The 20,057-nt window shown below is 41.6% G+C and overlaps 1 protein-coding gene across 3 annotated transcripts in view; it reads right to left on the reverse strand.

The window, feature by feature from the left end:
• Nucleotides 1-5,762: 5,762 nt before the first annotated feature.
• DCP1A (decapping mRNA 1A) overlaps nt 5,763-20,057 on the reverse strand; it is a 46,615-nt gene continuing 32,320 nt past the window's right edge. For 2 of the 3 annotated variants that reach the window (XM_075183222.1, XM_075183225.1), the window contains 4 exons: nt 14,835-15,518; nt 11,304-11,369; nt 9,552-9,767; nt 5,763-9,370 (listed from right to left, as the gene is read on the reverse strand). In XM_075183222.1, coding sequence (XP_075039323.1) covers nt 9,290-9,370; nt 9,552-9,767; nt 11,304-11,369; nt 14,835-15,518 — 1,047 coding nt within the window. In that variant the 3' untranslated portion in view covers nt 5,763-9,289. The remainder of the gene's footprint in view (nt 9,371-9,551; nt 9,768-11,303; nt 11,370-14,834; nt 15,519-20,057) is intronic. The other variant, XM_075183224.1, reaches the window with a different exon arrangement.

Genomic DNA, 20,057 nt, shown 5'->3' on the forward strand with positions numbered 1-20,057 from the left:
ATGTAAAAGTACTTGGTGTTTTTTTTTGTTTTTTCCTTGACTTCAAAAGACTAAATTACCGTGTTGAAGAGAAAAAGAGCTGTAATCCAGGAAAAGCTACTCCTCACCTCTACCAGAAGTTTCTTAAAATTTTTATTATTGGGCTGCAAAATGCCATTCTACCCACTGGACACTTAACCACAGATATGTGAACAAGTGAAACTGGTCAAACTAAAGATTATATGACTGACAGCCCACTGGGTTTGGTGATTCGCCTTCACCAGCAGGAACAGAAGCAGCATGTACCCAAGTACGTCACATTTGTCAGAGGCAGGCTACTCTGTGTATCACTGCCTTCACTGAGGCATACAGCTGACAATCTGTTACAAAAACTAAGGGATGTCATTGCAACATGGCTTATCCCGCTTTGACTCTGCTCAGGATATGTCATTTCTGATAACGCCACCAATATTGTCAGAGCATTACAGCTGGGTGAATTCCATCTTTTGCTCACACAATAAACTTGGTGGTGCAGAGCTTTTTAAAAAATGACAGGGACGTGCAGGAGATGCTGTCTGTGGCTCATAAAATATCTGGACATTTCCGGCATTCTGCAACAGCAGGAGATTGCAGCAGCTGCAAGAGCAATTTAATTTGCCCTGCCACCAACTGAAGCAAGAGGTGGTGACAAGGTGGAATTCCACTCTGTATATACTTCTGCGGATGGAGGAACAGCGAAAAGCCATCCACGCTTACTCCACCAGCCATTACATTGGGAAAGGAGGGGGGATGTAGTTTAGTCAAGCGCAGTGGAGAATGGTTTCCGTGTTGTGCAAGGTGCTGAAACCATTTGAAGTAGTCACCTGCTAAGTGAGTTCAGACACTGCGAGCTTGAGTCATGTTATTCCCTTAATTAGACTTTTGGAAGAGGAGCTTGAGAAACTGAAGGAGATTAAACAAAGCAATTCCGCTAAGTATGTCGGACTTATAGATCAAGTACTTTATTACCTTCGCCAGGATCCAAGAGTTATCAAAATCTTGAAATCGAATCACTACATTTTGGCGACTGTGCTTGATCCTCGGTTTAAGAGCCATGTCTTCTCTTTGCCTCCAACTGACCCAGATCTGAAGAGATGCAAGGAGATCCTGGTGAGCAAGATGACAGCTCATTACGTGACAGGACGGCGTCTTCTCCTTCCGTTTCTCAATGAACTGCTGCTAGGAAAAAACCCCCAAAAAACGTAGCTTTCCCAAGAGACACAGGGATGATGCAGATGACTCTGCACCAAATTTTGACGTCTGGTCTAAAAGAATTTACCAAAAAACATGACCTCTGCCGTAACTCCACCTGACCCTACTATCATCCATCCAACAGCATAGAAATAGACACATCAGACTGTCTCTTTACATACTGGGAGAAAAAAAAAAAAAGAATTTGGAGACCCATGTACCAACTCGATTTGCACTGCCTAAGCTGCCCACCCCTCCAGGTGTGTACTCGGAAAGAGTTTTTAGCACAGCCGGGAACCTTATCAGCGATTGGCGTTGGAGGCTACTTCCTCAAAATGTGGAAGAGATGATGTTCATAAAAATTAACTTCAAGTTCCACGAGGAAGGCCTTTCCCAGCAATTACATCAAAATACTGAGACTTCTGTAACGGTGGATTCCAGCGGTGATGAATTAATAATGTGGAAGGATCATGTACACACTGATGAGGGTGAGGCCGAGGATGACAACAACAACATCTTGCCACAGTAGAGTTCATTAGCAGCACTGTTACCTTAGGTGCCTTAAGTCAATTGCTACCTTGTTTTGTGGGGGCCCAAACAAACCAAGCACTTCAGCCACAAGGAGTGACACTTTTGTGGCTGAAGTGCTTGGTTTGTTAAAGTATGCATGTCCTTTTTAAGATCCAACATAAGGGTGGATGGGAGGGCCCAAGGACAATTCCACCTTGCACCATTTTTCATTTCAGCTATCGCTGTGTGCCAATGTTACCTACATGTGCTATGTATTGTTGTGTGCTTAACAAAAATGTTAGACTTCCATTCATGATGCACATGACTCAGCACAACATTTTGACATCTGGGCTTGTCTACTGTAAAAGTATTGACCAGAATTAGTGACACCTGTGCTCAACATCCAAAGAATGATGGAGGGATTATTTTAAATGTTTTTGAACGGTATAAAGACAACTATTTTATTAACAAAGAACAACGTTATTTGCAGAAGTAATGTAAGCATGGATATCTAAATAGACGTGTATATGAAGTACCTTCCACTTTGCTGCTGGTTCAGCAAGTGTTTGTAATCTGCACTTTACATCAAAGGTACCTAACTAGATTATAATTTTGTGGGAATTGGGGCTGATTCGAAGCTCAGTGATGAACTTGCTTTTTTGCTGGGAATTACAATGGCTCTTTTTAGGGCATTGTCTGGCATCCTGGATTGGTCTGGGTCTGATAAAAGCACGCATCCCGGGGGGGGGGGGGGGGGGGGATCAGCGCTCGTTGCCATGTATTAGCTGTAGAATTACCTCACTTATCCAAGAAACAGTGGAGCGATCAAATGAACCATAACTGGTTTCACGATCCAAGGACAATTCCATCTTGCCCCACTTTTCTTTTCTGCCACTGCTGTGTGCCAATGTTTCCTAGATGTGCTAGGAACTGCCGTGTGTTTGAATCATTGTTCTGTCGCTTACCATCCAGCCAGATCGCTGCAGTCTTTGTCCAAAAGTGTATGAAAATATTAATGTGACCTGTGAGGTGGCCAAAATTGACTGCAAATGGCTTGAAATTAGTGCTATTGAGGTTTATAATAATGTAGGATCAAAAAAGAGCAAAATTACGTGATTTTAGCATATTTTTCCAAAAATATCCAGATCCAAAACACAGGAGGGTGGTTTTGCCAAAACCAAAACACAAAGCTAATCCAGATAAAAAAAACTTCACGGGGGTCAGTGAGCATCTCCAACGATAAGTATAGCATGTTGAAAACAAAGACCTGCTAGTGATTTAAAAATTGTGTAACTTCAGCAAATAAAATAAAAATAAATAAATAAAATCCACAACTCTGTAGGCGATGCTCACACATTTATTTAGAATTAAAAAATATATATATTTGCAAACATAGAAAGTTTTTACATGTAAAACTGCACTTAAACATGTATTCAATAACTTAACATCTGCAAACGTTACATCAATATGTAAAAGGTTATACAGATATAGTATTTGCGCACCTGAAGTTTGTATCAGATGATTAATGCTGGGGGAAAAAAAAGTTCAAACAACCTTCAAAAAAATGATCTAGGTAAATACTATATTACATGCAATTGTCAAATCCATACTTTGGAACTAGTAAAACCCCTGTTAATATATGCATTTAAAAATCGTTTTTGTTTTTATTTTGCAAACTATTAAGAACTAAAAAGATAGAAAAGAGAAGCTGTATTTCCCATTATTGCATACATAGAATGTAACAGATTTTACAAATCCATATTCAAGAATTGCCCACATTCTGCATCCAATTTTGTAAAATTGTAACAAAGATTGGTTTTAAAAGGATTTTTTTTTTAAAATTAGAGTAGAAATTGGTCATTCTTCCAACTTCTGCCAAAATGTTACATGATATTATAATTGTGGAACACACACAGCAGAGTGAGGGGGCATTTATAAAGTCACAGAATAATGTAGCAAAATAAAGAATTCTGGATGGAAAGTGTTCATATACTTGATAATGAATAATCTGACCACTTTGTAAGAACAGCAACGCTTGTGACCATAAAAGCGTCTGTTTTAAGGAACATTTAGTTTTACCTCTTCCTGTTCCATTTCAGTGCATGGGACGAACATGAACTTATACTCATCTCAATGGGAGCAACGTAAATGCAATGACATTCCGTTATGTAGCATTTACATAGGCAACTGACAAGGGAACTTCCTGTTTAGCCAAACATGCATGCTCAAAATACAGACTGACCACCATACGGAACCCCATTTAAATGCACATTAAAATTAATATATACGCAATGAAGTTTGTGTTCTTACATGCAATAAAAATGCATTGCAAAAAATGTGTATATAGCCTTAAATAACGGATAATAAGGACCTGTTGCATAGCAAAATATCACATTTCTAATCGATATATAATAACAGTTGCATATTGTTTTATGTGACTTTTAGAATTGCAACAATATTCTTTACAATTATCTGTATTCTACTTTTAATTTATTTTTTTGAATCAATGCCTCCTTTATGCCATTGCGCACACATGCTTAAAGAAACACTGCTGGTGCATAGCTGAGCTACCTGATCTATGCTAATTTGCAGATGCAAATCTGTTTAAAAAAATAAATAAATTATGCAGCATTTCTTTAAACCTTCCCATGAAATAGGATGGTCCTTTTTACATACAGTAATAGCAAAAATACAGGTTTATATTTCAGGTAGCGACCTCTAAACAAACAAAACATTCTACGTGATTGTGCAATAAACATAATAAAGGAAACCCAGCCAAGGTAGGATACTGAAATATTCAAATACAATGAATATTTGCAGCGACATACAGTCCTGTCACAGGTAAAGAAAATCCTTTTGTAAAATGCCCCAACAATGAGCAGACGTTCCTCTACAATGCTGGCTGCTCTTCGGAGACAGCTGGAACCATGCTGCTTAGCACAGTGTTGGCTAACCTGTGACACTCCAGGTGTTGTGAAACTACAAGTCCCAGCATGCTTTGCAAATATGTAACAGCTTATTGCTGGAAGGGTATGGTAGGACTTGTAGTTTCACAACACCTGGAGTGTCACAGGTTAGCCAACACTGTCCTAGCAGATGATACATAAATACACATGTGATGCGAAGTCTTTGTTATCCTAACGAGAGTCTGTGACAGTCTGGACTAAAATATACAAGTATATGACAAGTAAAACTGTCCTTTGTAATTCCAGACAGTTTACTTAAAAAGGTCATTCACGGAAACAGGAATATGCAGCCCAAAATATTGCATAGAAAAATAAAAGTACCGTATATACTCGAGTATAAGTCGACCCGAATATAAGCCGAGGCACCTAATTTTACCACCAAAAACTGGGAAAACTTATTGACTCGAGTATAAGCCTAGGGTGGGAAATGCAGCAGCTACTGATAATGGTAAAGCAAAAATCAATGTAGGGTGCTGTCACCATAACGAGGAACCCACAGGCTCTTTATCTGGGCCAACTTTTGGAGTGTGTAACCAGGGTTAACCAGCAAACACACACTGCACCAGATCACATCTTACCAGGCTAATTGCAGCCTATCATTCACCTCCAGTACCATGGAAATGGAAAAATATTTTCACATTTAAGAAAGTAAAGAATACATAAGTTTATTAATGCAAAGCACCAAGAAAGCTTTTAAGCAAGGATTAAGTTACACATGTAACATAACACATAGTACAGTACCATTCAGATGCGCTGGTAGCCAACCTTGGGGTATCCCTTTTTAAGGTGTAATCCTTTGTGACAGAGGTGTCACCCCACAGATCCACAACAACATCCCCAGAGATTCAAGAAGAAGAATGAAGCTTACTGGTCCTCAAAGTCCTTCACTTTATGCTCTGATTCTTCAATCAGTTCAGCAGCAGCTGTATTCCCGCGTTAGTCCTGACATCTCTCTCTCTCTCAGCCCCGCAGTGGAACGCATGTGCGTTCCACATACAGGAAGTTCGGCATTTCTGTTACAAATGCAAAACTTCCTGTCAGTGGAACGCACATGCGTTCCACTGCGGGGCTGAGAGAGAGAGTTAACAGCTCAGGGACCGGACACCAGGTAAGTTCACCCGTGTATAAGCCGAGGGGCCTTTTTCAGCATACAAAAATATGCTGAAAAACTCAGCTTATACACGAGTATATACGGTAGCACCATTATAAATGGGAATATATTTAGTTTGCAAGTAGTTTATTTTCACCATGTTACTATAAATGTTCAGTAAAGCACACGAATGTAGGCTTAATTCTCTGCATAATTTGCTTGTAGTAATATTAGCGGGACCTGTTATAATGCTTGTCAGAGCTATACTGTATATCATGCATGCACTACAATAGCATAGTGACCAATGACCAATCTAACAAAGGTGGTAGAATATGTTTTTGATTTTACCAAACAATAACTCGAGCAGACATCGGTCAGACAGGTCTTCAAGAAAAGCGCTATAAAACATATGGTTTGTTATATATAAGCAGGTTCTCTGTATATAACTACAAAAAATTCTAAAGTGTGATGAATGGATTATCCATAGCAGATCAAATTCCATTTGGAGTCTAGTTAGTCCATTTCTGCTGTTCACATCTCTTACTCATAACGCTTAATAGTATCAACTAATAAGTAAACTGTGATCACTGGAGATCTACATTAAAGCAGACAAGTTACATACAAAGATAGACCAAACATCGTCCACACAGCCGATTCATAAATATACCAAAGACGCTTTGTAGCAAAAGCATAAATTACTGTACAGGATTAATGACTGAAAACTAGTGTTTAGTCCCCATAGTTTGATAGTCACAATAAACCACAGTAGCCAAATGTGGATCAAATGTAGCCCGATGTTTAATGCATTACGATTGTGATTTTGCTTACACCCTGCAAAAAAATGCCAAAAAAGGACTATAACATTGTTTAAAATGTTTGTTTTTCTGTAGTTCAGTCCAGTCATTATCACAACCTGTCTCAGCTGATTACAGAAACACAGTTTCTGCCTTCAGAGCTGCAGACAAATTAAAGCTTTATTTATGGTGACTATTGTATGATATTTACCCAATAGCACCAACACATCATGGTATGACTATTAATTTAAATAACCGCTAGTGCTATATAAAATGCAGCATTTGTAAAATAGTGTTACAGTCGCTAAAGTTACAAATGTACCAGATATACAGTTCAGCATCTGTCACTTTCCAGCTCAGACTTCCAGGAAGTCACTGCCCAGAGTTGCTACGTCCCAGCATATACATACATTGCTGGTGCTTGTAAGTACAGTAACAGCAGCCACTGCACAAGGTGCAAAACCGGCATCACAAGATTTGGTTTATTTAGTGTAAAACTACGCTGACAATTTCTTCTTTTTTTTTATTTCTTTTTAAAAACGCCATCATCTTTTCCTTTCTCCCTTATCCCGTGACCTGGTAGGTTCTTGTTCACCATCGTCTGTACATATTTTTTTTAATTTAATATAAATTTCATTCAAGTCAAGCAAATGAGAAGGGCATTTTAGGGATACATCTATTAACAAGTGTGAAAGAAATTTTGCTCCAAAATCAAATGTATTGATTTATCCTAATGTTACTCAACAGAAACATATTTAAGGTTAGAGAGAGAGAGAGAGGGGAGGGGAAGATAAAGAGAAAATAATAATAAAAAAAGAATTTAAAGAGAAGCTGCAGCGGGATACAAGTGTTGAGCCTGATTCACAAACATCCTATGTCTATCTGACAGTTGGTTCTGAACCACAATAACAATGTCCAAATCCCAATGAGAGAATGGAATCTAAACATGAATTTGAGTTTCTCACTAGGAGCATTTAGTGAAAATATATACAAGAAACTAGAATTCCAAATCATTTTAGAGAAAAGATCACAGGTGGCATTTAAAATGAGGTACAGCAAAATAAAAACAAATATTAATTTTGGCTTTTTGCAAGAAAGCAAAGTGCTAAGGATGCAGGAGCGTATAATTACACAATACAAATACTATCGCTCAAATCACCATGGGCCATTTCATTTTTCAAATACCCTGCTTAGCGTACTTTGGTACAACATTGCCCTTTTCACAGTGCGTAGCCGATTTGGAACGGATGGAACTAAGTGTTAAGAACTTAGATTTTAAAACCTAGCTTCCCTACCAAGGTTATCATAATATAATATAAGAAAGACCTATGTACTTAAGTGCACGTCACTTTGAATGTTATTATGGTCTGGGTAATGGATCACTCAGACAGACTATATGTCAAGCTATGCATTGCTTCCAAAGACACATGCTTTGTGTTGAAGAACAAAAACATGTAATCTGTCTCCTCTGCCTTTTACTAGCACCTCCTATTCCAGCATCCATACTGCGGGCCCAGTATGCAAGAGACACATTGAGAAGACATTCTAGCAGTGTGAAATAGCTGGCTGCAACGTGCTGCTATGAGAGGAGAAAATCCAATACAGACCTTTGTTCTAAATCGCGATGAGTTCAGCGATTCCAATCCAGTTATCTGGTTTTATTTTTCCTTTTTAAAAAGTACATCTCCTGTCCCCAGCTTTGAATGGCTTGTAGCAAAACACACATTACAACATCTCCCAGCACCCCTCTGTTCCCTAGTATCCGTGGCTCAGGTGAACAACATGCAGAGACCACTGCTGCCCCCTGCTGTGCATTATAGGTACAGGAACTGGGCATTGCTTGTTATAATACCAGAACACCGAATACGCTTTCTATCGGCCACTCCTCTCGGTGACCCAGGAGCAACATGGTGGAAATGTTCTCCGCTACAAGCCTTATATTTATATAGCCGATACTTAAAGAAAAGCAGCCACAGAGGTGAGAGGTCCCCTATGCTCAGGAAGTACAATGGGAGAAGTGGCAGCTGGAGGATTACCCTGTAGTTATTAGGACTGGTTTTGCAGTAACTAGTACTGCAAGCATAGCAGATTCTAGCATATAAAAGATATGGGAACTGATTAAACATGACACTCATTTGTCAGTATGTGTCCCAACTACAAGCAAATGGCAGCAAGTCAAAGAAAAAATTCTGACGCCTTTGCTAGGAGACAGGTTATAGTCATTTTAAGCCAGATTTTAAAACTTTAAAATTAAAAACTGCTCGGAAGGGGAGAAACAAAGGTTACGTCAGTCAGTTATAAAAGGCACTACATGGCGCGGATTTTAAGAATGGATTAATTTAGAATGGGGGACGATACTATCTAAACAAAAAGGAGTTTGTAAAACCCAATGTTACTACTTTTTTTCCTACTATATAAGTGGCATTTCCCCAAATTTCGCAGTAAAACATTAAGATCCTTCCAAAATATAACACGTAAACAAAACATATATGTTATTTTCGCTGTGCATAATACTCAGTATAACATGTGGACGACATCCATAAAGCCGATAGCTGGTGATTGCCGGGTAGTACCCCTACATTGTACTCATACCACCAGCCCCTGCGAGTCCTCACAACATATAAATACAACCCATGCTGATTCCACTAGGGGGCGCTGCATTGTTTTGGCTGTTTGACAGTCAGGCGTAGAATAGAGGTAGGTACAATCGCTTTCCTTCTTTATAGTTTGACATTGCCCATGCCTTTGGAGACCACTTGCAAATAGGCGTCATGAACTGTACTCAGGAAGCTGGAGTCATTCTACAAAAGATAAGAGATCGGTCACTAACACATAAAGTTACAAAATAAAGATAACTCTCAACGTTTTACTTGCTGAATGTACAGCTGCATTATGAAAAGGGGGTATTTTAAAAAACAAAACCAAAAACAAAATCACAAAATAACCTTAACTGTGGTTTAATAGAGCACTTACTGCCGTTACCTTTATGAGGTGTTCTAGGGTTTCCTGGAGCTGAGAGCGGCTGAGTGCTAATCCAGTAGTGCCGGATCTGGTCAGATCTACCACGCGGGACATCACCGGCGGTGGCCCTGCTACATCATCCTGGCTAGTGTGCTTTGGGGCTGCTTGCTGGAACACGTTGGGGGACCAGAGGACAGAAGCAGCATCCGTGGTTGTAGGTACCCCAAACTGGGAAGCCTTAAATTACACAGAATTCCATTAGCTCAAAAGGACCAAATAATTGTACATATGGGAGATGTGTCCATTACATTATGAATATCTCAGTTTTTTTACAATTTAGATCTAGAAGGTTTGACACTTCCTCTCTATTAAAGGTGTTCCAGCAGTCAGGCAGGGACCTGACTGTTGGTAAGTTAAGTGGTTAGCACTTCTACCTCCCAGCACTGGGGTTATGAGTTCAATACCCGACCATGGCCTTATCTGTGTGGAGTTTGTATGTTCTCCCCGTGTTTGCGTTGGTTTCCTCCGGATGCTCCGGTTTCCTCCGGATGCTCCGGTTTCCTCCCACACTCCAAAAAACATACTGTTAGGTTATTTGGCTGCTAACAAATTGGTGTGTGTGTGTTAGGGAATTTAGACTGTAAGCCTAATGGGGCAGGGACTGATGTGAGCGAGTTCTCTGTACAGCGCTGCAGAATTAGTGGTGCTATATAAATTCTGATAATGATTTGACTTATGCGAAATAAAAAAAATATGGAACTGACCGTGCCCTAAAAAACAAACCAAAAAAAACACGTGCCTTAAATGCAAGGTTCCTGTCACAGGAAACATTGAGTCCCAATGAAACCCCCATTTACATGTGTTGTATTATATTGTGTCATAGGTTTTCCCAAGCCTGAGATTACCCTGTGTATTCGTGGTATTTACTACAAGATACTTAAACTGCTAGAGAAGGTGACAGTCAAATTCTGTTTGTGATAATATATAAAAAATACGTAAATATCATAAGAATGAGGACTTCTCCTTCCTGTGGGCAGCCCCTCTCTAAGGACACGTACACACATGCGGTGTTAAATGTACAGTTAGCGCAGGAAACAAAGGTCACTGTCAACAATCATTATTAGTCACTAGATTTATAGTGAAAACAACCCTTCTACGCAGATGGTAAAATGTTCTTTCCTTCAACAGCTGAAGTACACTCAGTTGCGGCATTAACGCAATACGTTAATCCTTTATATAAAGTTTATAGCCTTGCAAACTGTAAGCTCATTTCTACCCCGCACTAAATGACAAATACAAAAATAGCCAAGTACTTATCCTGCAATTGATGACTTGAGAAAAATAGTCGAAAGATATTTATGGTATTCAGTACCTTCCGCAAACGGCAACAATAGAAACCACCGAGATACTGTTGATCAATAAGAAGTTTCCTCTATTTCTGACAATTGTAAGGATAAAGCGTACAGCTAAACTGACTGTTGGCGGATCACTGTAAATTAGATGGAAATAAACATAGTTCTCAGAATAAACACCCGCCTATCAGTGTCCATAGAGAATGAGGGATATTTTGGTGACGCGAGAGTTGCAGGATAATATTGCAGATCACACGGTTTATCGCTGCGCTATTTGTAATCTGCCGACATCATTTTATAGCGGTGATAGGTCCCAGCAGGCTCAGCCATATCTCTATTTCAATACAATGCAAACTGCTCTGGTCTGTGGGCAGAGCTGCCAATAAGCAAAGCTTGTTATCAATATAAAGACATTACTTACAGCTACCACCTTGGATACACACAAGGGTTGGGCAAATGCTTCAGGCTCTTTCTTTTCATGGACATTCTATAGTAATACAAAAGATGGAAAAGATAAAATGTGTATATAGAGATTATGGAAGATTAATAGGTAGTGCTACACATGAAACATGAGGGCGGAGCAGTAAATGCTGGCACATGGAGAGCTGTGTGCACAAGTAACACAATTCTAACACCACAAGTTAACCTCTAGAGCCTAGGTTCCCAAACTGTGCGCCGTGGCTCCCAGGGGTGCCGCGGCGCTGTCATAGGGGTGCCTTGGACAGGAAGAAGAAGAAAAAGAAAAAGAAAAAAAAAAAAAAAACAACTTTCCAATCCGGCAGCGTCCGGGACCCAGCATCCTCCTCCCTCCTCGCTTCTCACTGAATGCCGGGGGTAACGTCATCACGCCCGACATATTCAGTGAGAAGCGGCAGGAAAGAGGATGCTGGGTCCCGGGCGCCGTCAGATTGGTAAGTTTTTCTTTTTTTTTTCTTCTTCCTGTCCACGGCGGAATATAGAGGGGGCAGAGCGTGGATGCAGAGGGGGCATAGCGAGGGGGCAGAGCGTGGATGCAGAGGGGGCACAGCGAGGGGGCAGAGCGTGGATGCAGAGGGGGCACAGCGAGGGGGCAGAGTGCGGATACAGAGGGGGCACAGCGAGGGGGCACAGAGTGTGTGGACGCAGGGGGCGCAGAGTGTGTGGACGCAGGGGGCGCAGAGTGTGTGGACGCAGGGGGCGCAGAGTGTGTGGACGCAGGGGGCGCAGAGTGTGTGGACGCAGGGGGCGCAGAGTGTGTGGACGCAGGGGGCGCAGAGTGTGTGGACGCAGGGGGCGCAGAGTGTGTGGACGCAGGGGGCGCAGAGTGTGTGGACGCAGGGGGCGCAGAGTGTGTGGACGCAGGGGGCGCAGAGTGTGTGGACGCAGGGGGCGCAGAGTGTGTGGACGCAGGGGGCGCAGAGTGTGTGGACGCAGGGGGCGCAGAGTGTGTGGACGCAGGGGGCGCAGAGTGTGTGGACGCAGGGGGCGCAGAGTGTGTGGACGCAGGGGGCGCAGAGTGTGTGGATGCAGGGGGCGCAGAGTGTGTGGATGCAGGGGGCGCAGAGTGTGTGGATGCAGAGGGGGCACAGAGTGTGTGGATGCAGGGGGGGCACAGAGTGTGTGGATGCAGGGGGCACAGAGTGTGTGGATGCAGGGGGCACAGAGTGTGTGGATGCAGGGGGCACAGAGTGTGTGGATGCAGGGGGCACAGAGTGTGTGGATGCAGGGGGCACAGAGTGTGTGGATGCAGGGGGCACAGAGTGTGTGGATGCAGGGGGCACAGAGTGTGTGGATGCAGGGGGCACAGAGTGTGTGGATGCAGGGGGCACAGAGTGTGTGGATGCAGGGGGCACAGAGTGTGTGGATGCAGGGGGCACAGAGTGTGTGGATGCAGGGGGCACAGAGTGTGTGGATGCAGGGGGCACAGAGTGTGTGGATGCAGGGGGCACAGAGTGTGTGGATGCAGGGGGCACAGAGTGTGTGGATGCAGGGGGCACAGAGTGTGTGGATGCAGGGGGCACAGAGTGTGTGGATGCAGGGGGCACAGAGTGTGTGGATGCAGGGGGCACAGAGTGTGTGGATGCAGGGGGCACAGAGTGTGTGGATGCAGGGGGGCAGTGTGTGTTAGCTGTACATTATTCTTTGACAGAAATATAATTGAAAAAAAATATATATAAAAATATTCTTTTCCCTTGGATTTATGTATATTATTTTTGCATGCAACTAAATAAGTATTTCTGTCCTGACCTAAATACTTATTACGTTTTTTTGACTACTTATAGAGCGGTATTGCTTGATGATTATTTTGGAGGGGTGCCTTGAAAAAAGTATGGAGACTAAGGGTGCCGCGAACTGCAAAAGTTTGGGAACCACTGCTCTAGAGCATCAAATTGTATATTGTAGAAAGAAGCCTATGGACGTCCTCACTCATAACTCTCCATAAAATGAAATGGTATTACCCAATGAGGTGTGCTACACATAGCAGTAAAGTTGGGAATAGGACAATTTGTAAAAGTTTCAAAAAGGAAAATAGTTCAAAAGAAACATCAATGATTTCAGGCAACAATGGGGTAGATTTACTAAACATTCTAAACAGGAAAAGTGAAAGTGTTGCCCATAGCAACCGATCTGTTTCAAACACATCCATCTACAGTTGCACATTCGTGCAATTGATTGGTGACTATGGGCAACACCTCCACATTTTAGAAGCTTTAGTATACTTACCCCTAAGTCTCATTTGTCTTTGCGGAATCTTTCTATTTTGTGTTTCCAAGTGTCTATCTACTTCCTAAATTCAACAGTGTAGGGTCCATCAATACGCATATATTCTCATGTCAGAATGTGCCAAAAATATCATCTTTAGATATTTCACAGTTCACATGCTCTCACCCTGGTCTAGATAATTAATGCATTTAGTGGAGCCGCGGCTGTAGCACTACAGGAGGCCAGTGATGTAGTATTATCAATAGACATCAATAGAGAATTCTCGTATCTCTAATGTACCGCATCACTGGGCACCAGAACGGCACAAAGTTACTGTGAAAGCAGTAATCTGTTCAACATCTGTACCGGTAAGTATACATATGTCCATATACGTTTGTGTGCATCTTAAAAGGTGATGTATAAAAATAAAACATAATAAAAATAGAAAGTGAATTTTTTTTTAAACTGCACCCATACTTTAAAATGCAAATAAAGGAGAAGAAACTACAGAGTTCTGAGACACCCAAGTGACATGAATATCCTTAGAATACATATAGGATGCTAATATATTAATAACTCCTGCAAATAATACCTATATAAACAATGATGCCATCACCTCAGGGAAATGTTGTGTACTCCAAACAATAATACAAGAAAGCTGTAAATAATTACATATATTATAAGTCCCCTCGGGTTTCCAGAGTCTGCATAAAAACACTCTGCCTCAACCTTCTTCCTTTATATGGTCATGTGTAGACATCGTGCCGCGCACATTGCTGGCAATTACGGTAAAAATCTCTGATCATTTTCCTCTCGCACCTTTATGGGTGGAGATTTCTGTACCTCTAGTGCGGTGGAGGTTTCTGTTAAATCTCTACTGCGAAGTGTCTTGCAGACGTACCGGAGACACTTCGTGGCTAGCTAAATTCCCCCCAGTGTGCATGGTTTTAGAATAATGTGCTAAAAAATAGAGAATATTACTTAGAAAAAAAAACAATAATAAAGAAATATAGAAAACTACGGAGAACAATGCAGACAAGAGCATGATGAGAAGACAGGTCTACAGATTTATGTAGGACCAGTTACCATGCAGGGTGAAAATGAGGAGATAATCATATTGATGGATAGGTAAGTATACATGGAAAAAAAAAACAAATACTACTGAGGGGGTATGCACTATATACACATGAATATATGAAATGTATATCTATCTTGTGTGTGAAGTAGAGACATTGTTGATTAGGGCTTCTATAACCACAGATTGTAATACCTGAAGAGGCGCCATCACTAGTGTTCCAGAGGGTAACGTTTTCAGTGAATTGTCCTTGAAGCTTTCAGGCGTGACTAGCTGGCTAGCGGTAGAGGAGAACTTTGGTGCTATTGTGGTTTTGCTGATCGTCTGAGTCTGTAGTGCATTCACCTGAGGGTTCAGCTTTAGCTTCTGCAGAAGATCCACGTTTGGATGTGAAGTGCTAGAAAAGCTACTACTTCGGATAGGGGCTAACGGTGGAAGCAAGGGTTGATTTTGGGGAGTGCTGCCAGCGTCCGAGACAGACTGACTCATATGAGGGGACACCTGTCTGATGTGCATCAGGCTGGAATTATGTGGCATGGATGCGCTCAGGACTTCAGATGAAGAACAAAGACTGGGGCTTATACGGACTGGAAACGGAGTCACTTTCTGAGAGTCCACTTGTGGCACTGGACCGTGAGACATTAATGTTGGAGCGAGACAAGCAGGGTGACTGAAATCACTGGCACTACAGTTAAAGCTCCTGGGCTCTGCCTTCACCACCACTGGGTTTGACTGCAGAAAGACGTTGTGCTCTCCTACATCTGGCAGGAAGGACTCCGTCACTGCAGGATTAGGGCACGTGGTCGCAGGCTGTTCTTTCGGTACGGAGGTTCCAAACAGTTCCTCAACAGTGAGGTGCTTCTGTATAGTACCAAAAGACTGAAAAGAAAAAATGCAAATAAAACCTAGATCCTTCAAAGTGTTTTCAGATATTTAAAGGAAAAATTGCACACACATTTTAATGTAAATGGTTTCAGAGTATTAAGGATGCATTGGATTCAATAGTAATGATTTGCAAATCATTTTAAGTAATGCACTTTTCAGATAAAAGGAATACATCAGCTAACTTTTAGTAAAATGCATTTTAGATACTTGGGCATGTCTGCTATAAAGTTCTGTCAAGCTTGTAACCAGGGGGTCCATAATAAAACAAAAAGTACCACTGGTTTGGGCTAGCCTGAATTAACTTGACCTCAATCCCCATCCCTCTAAAAATGGACACAAAGGCTTCTAAAAGTACCAACACAGCTGATGCCCAATCATTTAACATATTGTTGTGAAATTGTATCTGGCCATTCCAGATGGAGAATTACGGCATCACCGATACCCTCACCACAGCCCTGATGCAGCACGAAAGACAAGAAGGAGGGCTTTGTATCCCTAAAACTAAAGTAGATATCCCGTAGGTTAATATAGTCATTGGAAAGTATATACAATCATGACAAAAACAACTACTTTTATGTTACATTTATTTTTTCCTGTCTTGGTCACTGCATTACCAGGGGCTCACTTGTAAACACATTACACTGATCACGAGTGGTTCTAGGTGAAGACAGCAACGCTAAGTAGTATCATTTCCACTTGGCAGCTTGCCTAGAAATAGTAGCCATGCTAGCGGAAGGGGACTTTGGATGACCTCTGCTAACACTGACAAACAAGGTTATCATTAATAATCTAAAAATACTTTAGAATAGATGTTGCTTCCTCATTCTCCACTAGATGGCACAACAGCACTAAACTTTCTGCCAGATATTAACTCACTAGACAACTCAATTTTTTATTTTTACACTATATTATAAACATGAAGCAAATATCACAGCATGGCCATGGTTATGAATAAAAATGTACAGTTCTGCTTGACTATGATTATGACCATTACAGCTGCAAAAAAGATCTCAGAGACTTTGAAAAAGGGGCGATTGTTGGGGAGCGTTTGGCGGGAGCTTAAGCAACCAAGACCGCTCAACTTGCTATCTTGGTCGCTGAAGTTCCTGCCAATGGTGCATGGTACCGAGAGGGAAAACCATTAGTAGCAAAGAGTAACAGGGGGCGAAAGCGCATACTCCAGAAACGCGATATCTGCGCATTAACTTCAAGTGTATAACAGGTAAAGTAAGTGCAGATCAATTGTTCCAACTGGTGCCACAAATTGCCAGTTTAAAAAAAAAATGGTCCATAGATAACCTCACAAAGCAGGAAATAGTCGTTCACTAACTTGCCTAGTTCAGTAGCATAATATAATGCAAAGTTAGTGGTGCAAAGTGTACAGGCAGTGGCCTCCTAAGCAGTACTTGGAAGAGATAGGGTCAGATGAATAATCCTTCACTATAGTCTATCTATATCTATCACCTATATAAGCCCAGGAGGCTTTACGTAGTTCCGCAATGTTGTGGGGTGCCTTTTCCTGGCACAGTTTAGGTGTGAGCATTCCCTTACAAGTGAAAATCAATGCTAATCTCTATTTAATAGTACAGCGTGATTATCTTAATTCCAGTTTGCAGCGTTTGTTGTGGCAATGTCGGGGTGTCCTCCAGGATGACAATTCCCAAAGTCCACAGAGCACAATTCCAGTAAACTCAATTCGAAAAAAGTATACAGGGCGTACCAGCTGCACTTCATGGTCCAATGCCTTATTAAATTACTTTATATTGGGGGTATATATACACACATACACGTCTACCATATATCCCTTTAAAACAGTGAGCTGTACTGTCATAATAAAACAGCTTTTTATTTTTTTTTCTGCTAAACATTAGACAGACAAGTGCATTCTTTTAGCTAATCCATACAGATGGCCCCAGCTCTGGTTTCCAGTGAACTGTATAAAAGCACAGTAATCAAAATATACTAGGCATATGGTATGACCACACACAATTAGATAACGAGTACAGCTACATGACATGAAGTGCTGACCGCTGTCTGCTAATTGCAGGCATCCAATTAAGCAAATGTGCTCCTGCACGGCAAATATTATACAAAGGGGGATGGGGGGGGGGGTTCGTTCTACAAGAAATCACTTCCCTTGATGCAAGTTTACTGCAAATGTGACGTCTTGTATCACGTGACTCCTGCACAGCTCCTGGGGCCGCTACATGTGTCAGGAGCGGTATTGTTTTCTTACAGGGTCATGTCATGTTCATGTCACAGAACAGAAACCTCTGCAGATTTTATGGTAAGAATACTACGGTACTTTAAGTACAGTGCGCTGAGGGAATTGGATGCTAATCATTAGGAAACAATTGGACACAGCACAAAAACAGCTTCACAGGCGCGATTCACTAAAAGAGAGAGGGAGAACATAGCAACTACCGTCTCCTGCCACCCTCCGTCCCAGCAGGACAGCTTCTGACAGTACAAACATGCCTACTGGATATCCAGATGTGCTTTTGTGCAGTGTTGGTCCATAAACTGAGCTATAAAAACAGTTCTGAAACCCAGGTCCAGTCTTCAAGTATATACATCTAGTCTAAAAAGTTTATTTCTATGGCGTTTGCAGTTAATTACTTACACTATTATACAGTTACAGTGAAAATACTCTCAAACCCTTGAAATTGTGCAAAACTAAAATATTCATAAGAGTTTTGATTTATATGATGTTTTGCCCCCCACAGTGAAGTGCCAGCTGAGCCCCCCCATCACCTTCATGTCAAGATCCTTTCATAGTACAAGCGGTTTCATCTCCTGACCTTGTAGTTTCTGCGTGACGCACGCTCTAGAAAGGAAGCTACTCCGATAACTTATTCAAGAGGAAATCTAAAAAAACAAAAACGCAGCGCTAAACTGTAGCTAAAGTAAACGGCTAGGAAATATCCGGGCAATGCCCACGATTAGGCAGCATACTGAGACACTACCAGCGCGGTGTAACCCTTTCACTGACAGAGGGGTGTGCAGAAGGTGGCACATGGGCAGCCATGCCATCAAATTTTATGTGCTGCATTCAGTAACTCTCTCTAATTTATGGGCACCATATAGGGTTAGAATAAAATGAAGATAGAGCAATTTCTCATTATTTTCATAGCTGCTTCACAAAATAAATTAAAACACACAAATTGATATTACCCTGAACTGTAACATTTATAGGGATACCAAACACTTGCACGTTAGATATGTGGTCAATGTATGTACGCCATATGAAGTGTGTAACCCAGAGATTGTAGATGTTGTCCTTATTGCTGGAGCAGGCGTTACCACAGACATCCGAGCCTGCTACATGTGGCTCAGAGTCTCTGCCCCTCTTGCGGTAACACAAATTACTGGGGTTCCCCCACTGACTCATGGGATGTAAGACATAGCAACGTAAGAGAGATCACTGCGCCCATGTGCTCAGGAAGCGATGGGGGGTAGAGAGACAGCGCAGCCACCCCTAACAGAGACAGACACCACGTTGGTTTACTGAAGACAGTCAAAGCCATAAACCCTACAGCTGTGGCACTCAAAGGGTTAAAAGTATACTGTCTTTGTGATGTCATTGGTTCCTAGTCGATGGAAATTCCCATCTTAATGATTTAGCCCTTTGAGGATCATGTAGTCCAGTCAAATATCATTTTTATTTTAATGAGTATCGACAGTACACACATACAGGGTCTGATTATTCAATAGGCTGACGTCTAGGATGCAAGGCTTTTTAAGGGGGGAGGGGGTAAAATTGTGACAGGGGGAGGTATAAACTGAAATTAGGTTTAAGATATAAGGGAATAACATAAAAAAACCTGTAGCAAGATTTTATCCTTGACAGTTTTCCATGGTGCGGGTTGAAGACAATGAGTCATGGCTGGATAGGTGCTTGAGGACAAGAGCAGGAGAGACAAGGAAGGCGACAGCGCCCCTCCCTCTGCCTTTACCTTTAGTGGTGCTTTCCACAGCTCTGTTCTTCTATATGGTTCCCCTGAAAACTAAATAAGTGACTAAGACTGCCCCGACCCATTTAAATAACCAAGTGCAGCCGGATTTCAAAAACACACAAACGTAAATATTGGTGTCGGTGGTGGTGGAGGGGGGGTGTTGGTGAAGGGAGCCAGATATTAAGTACAAATTCATTGTTACCTTAGCTTGCTGTGGAAGGTGAGGGGGGGCGCTGCGAGGGTACAAGCTTAGGGTGGCCTGAACCCTTAATCAGGCTTTGCACACATAACACACACACTTGCTCAGGTGATACTGCAACTTTTTAGAAACTTTTTTTTCCCTTCCGTCTTGTGGGATATATTATTAGCTTGGGGAGCAGATCTTCACGAACACTAAAACAACTTAGATAAGATAATGAGGTATTTGGAAGCAATATCCACAGTCTACAGCCACTGTCATTTTATCGCGACAATGAAAGTGGGGTGTATTCCACGCAAATATGCAGAGAAATAAGATACTATGAGCACAATGTTTGAGGAAATACAGCAACAAACAAAAAATAAATCCTAGTGTATA

This window comes from Mixophyes fleayi, chromosome 8, assembly GCF_038048845.1.
Source record: "Mixophyes fleayi isolate aMixFle1 chromosome 8, aMixFle1.hap1, whole genome shotgun sequence".
Lineage (NCBI taxonomy): Eukaryota > Metazoa > Chordata > Amphibia > Anura > Limnodynastidae > Mixophyes > Mixophyes fleayi.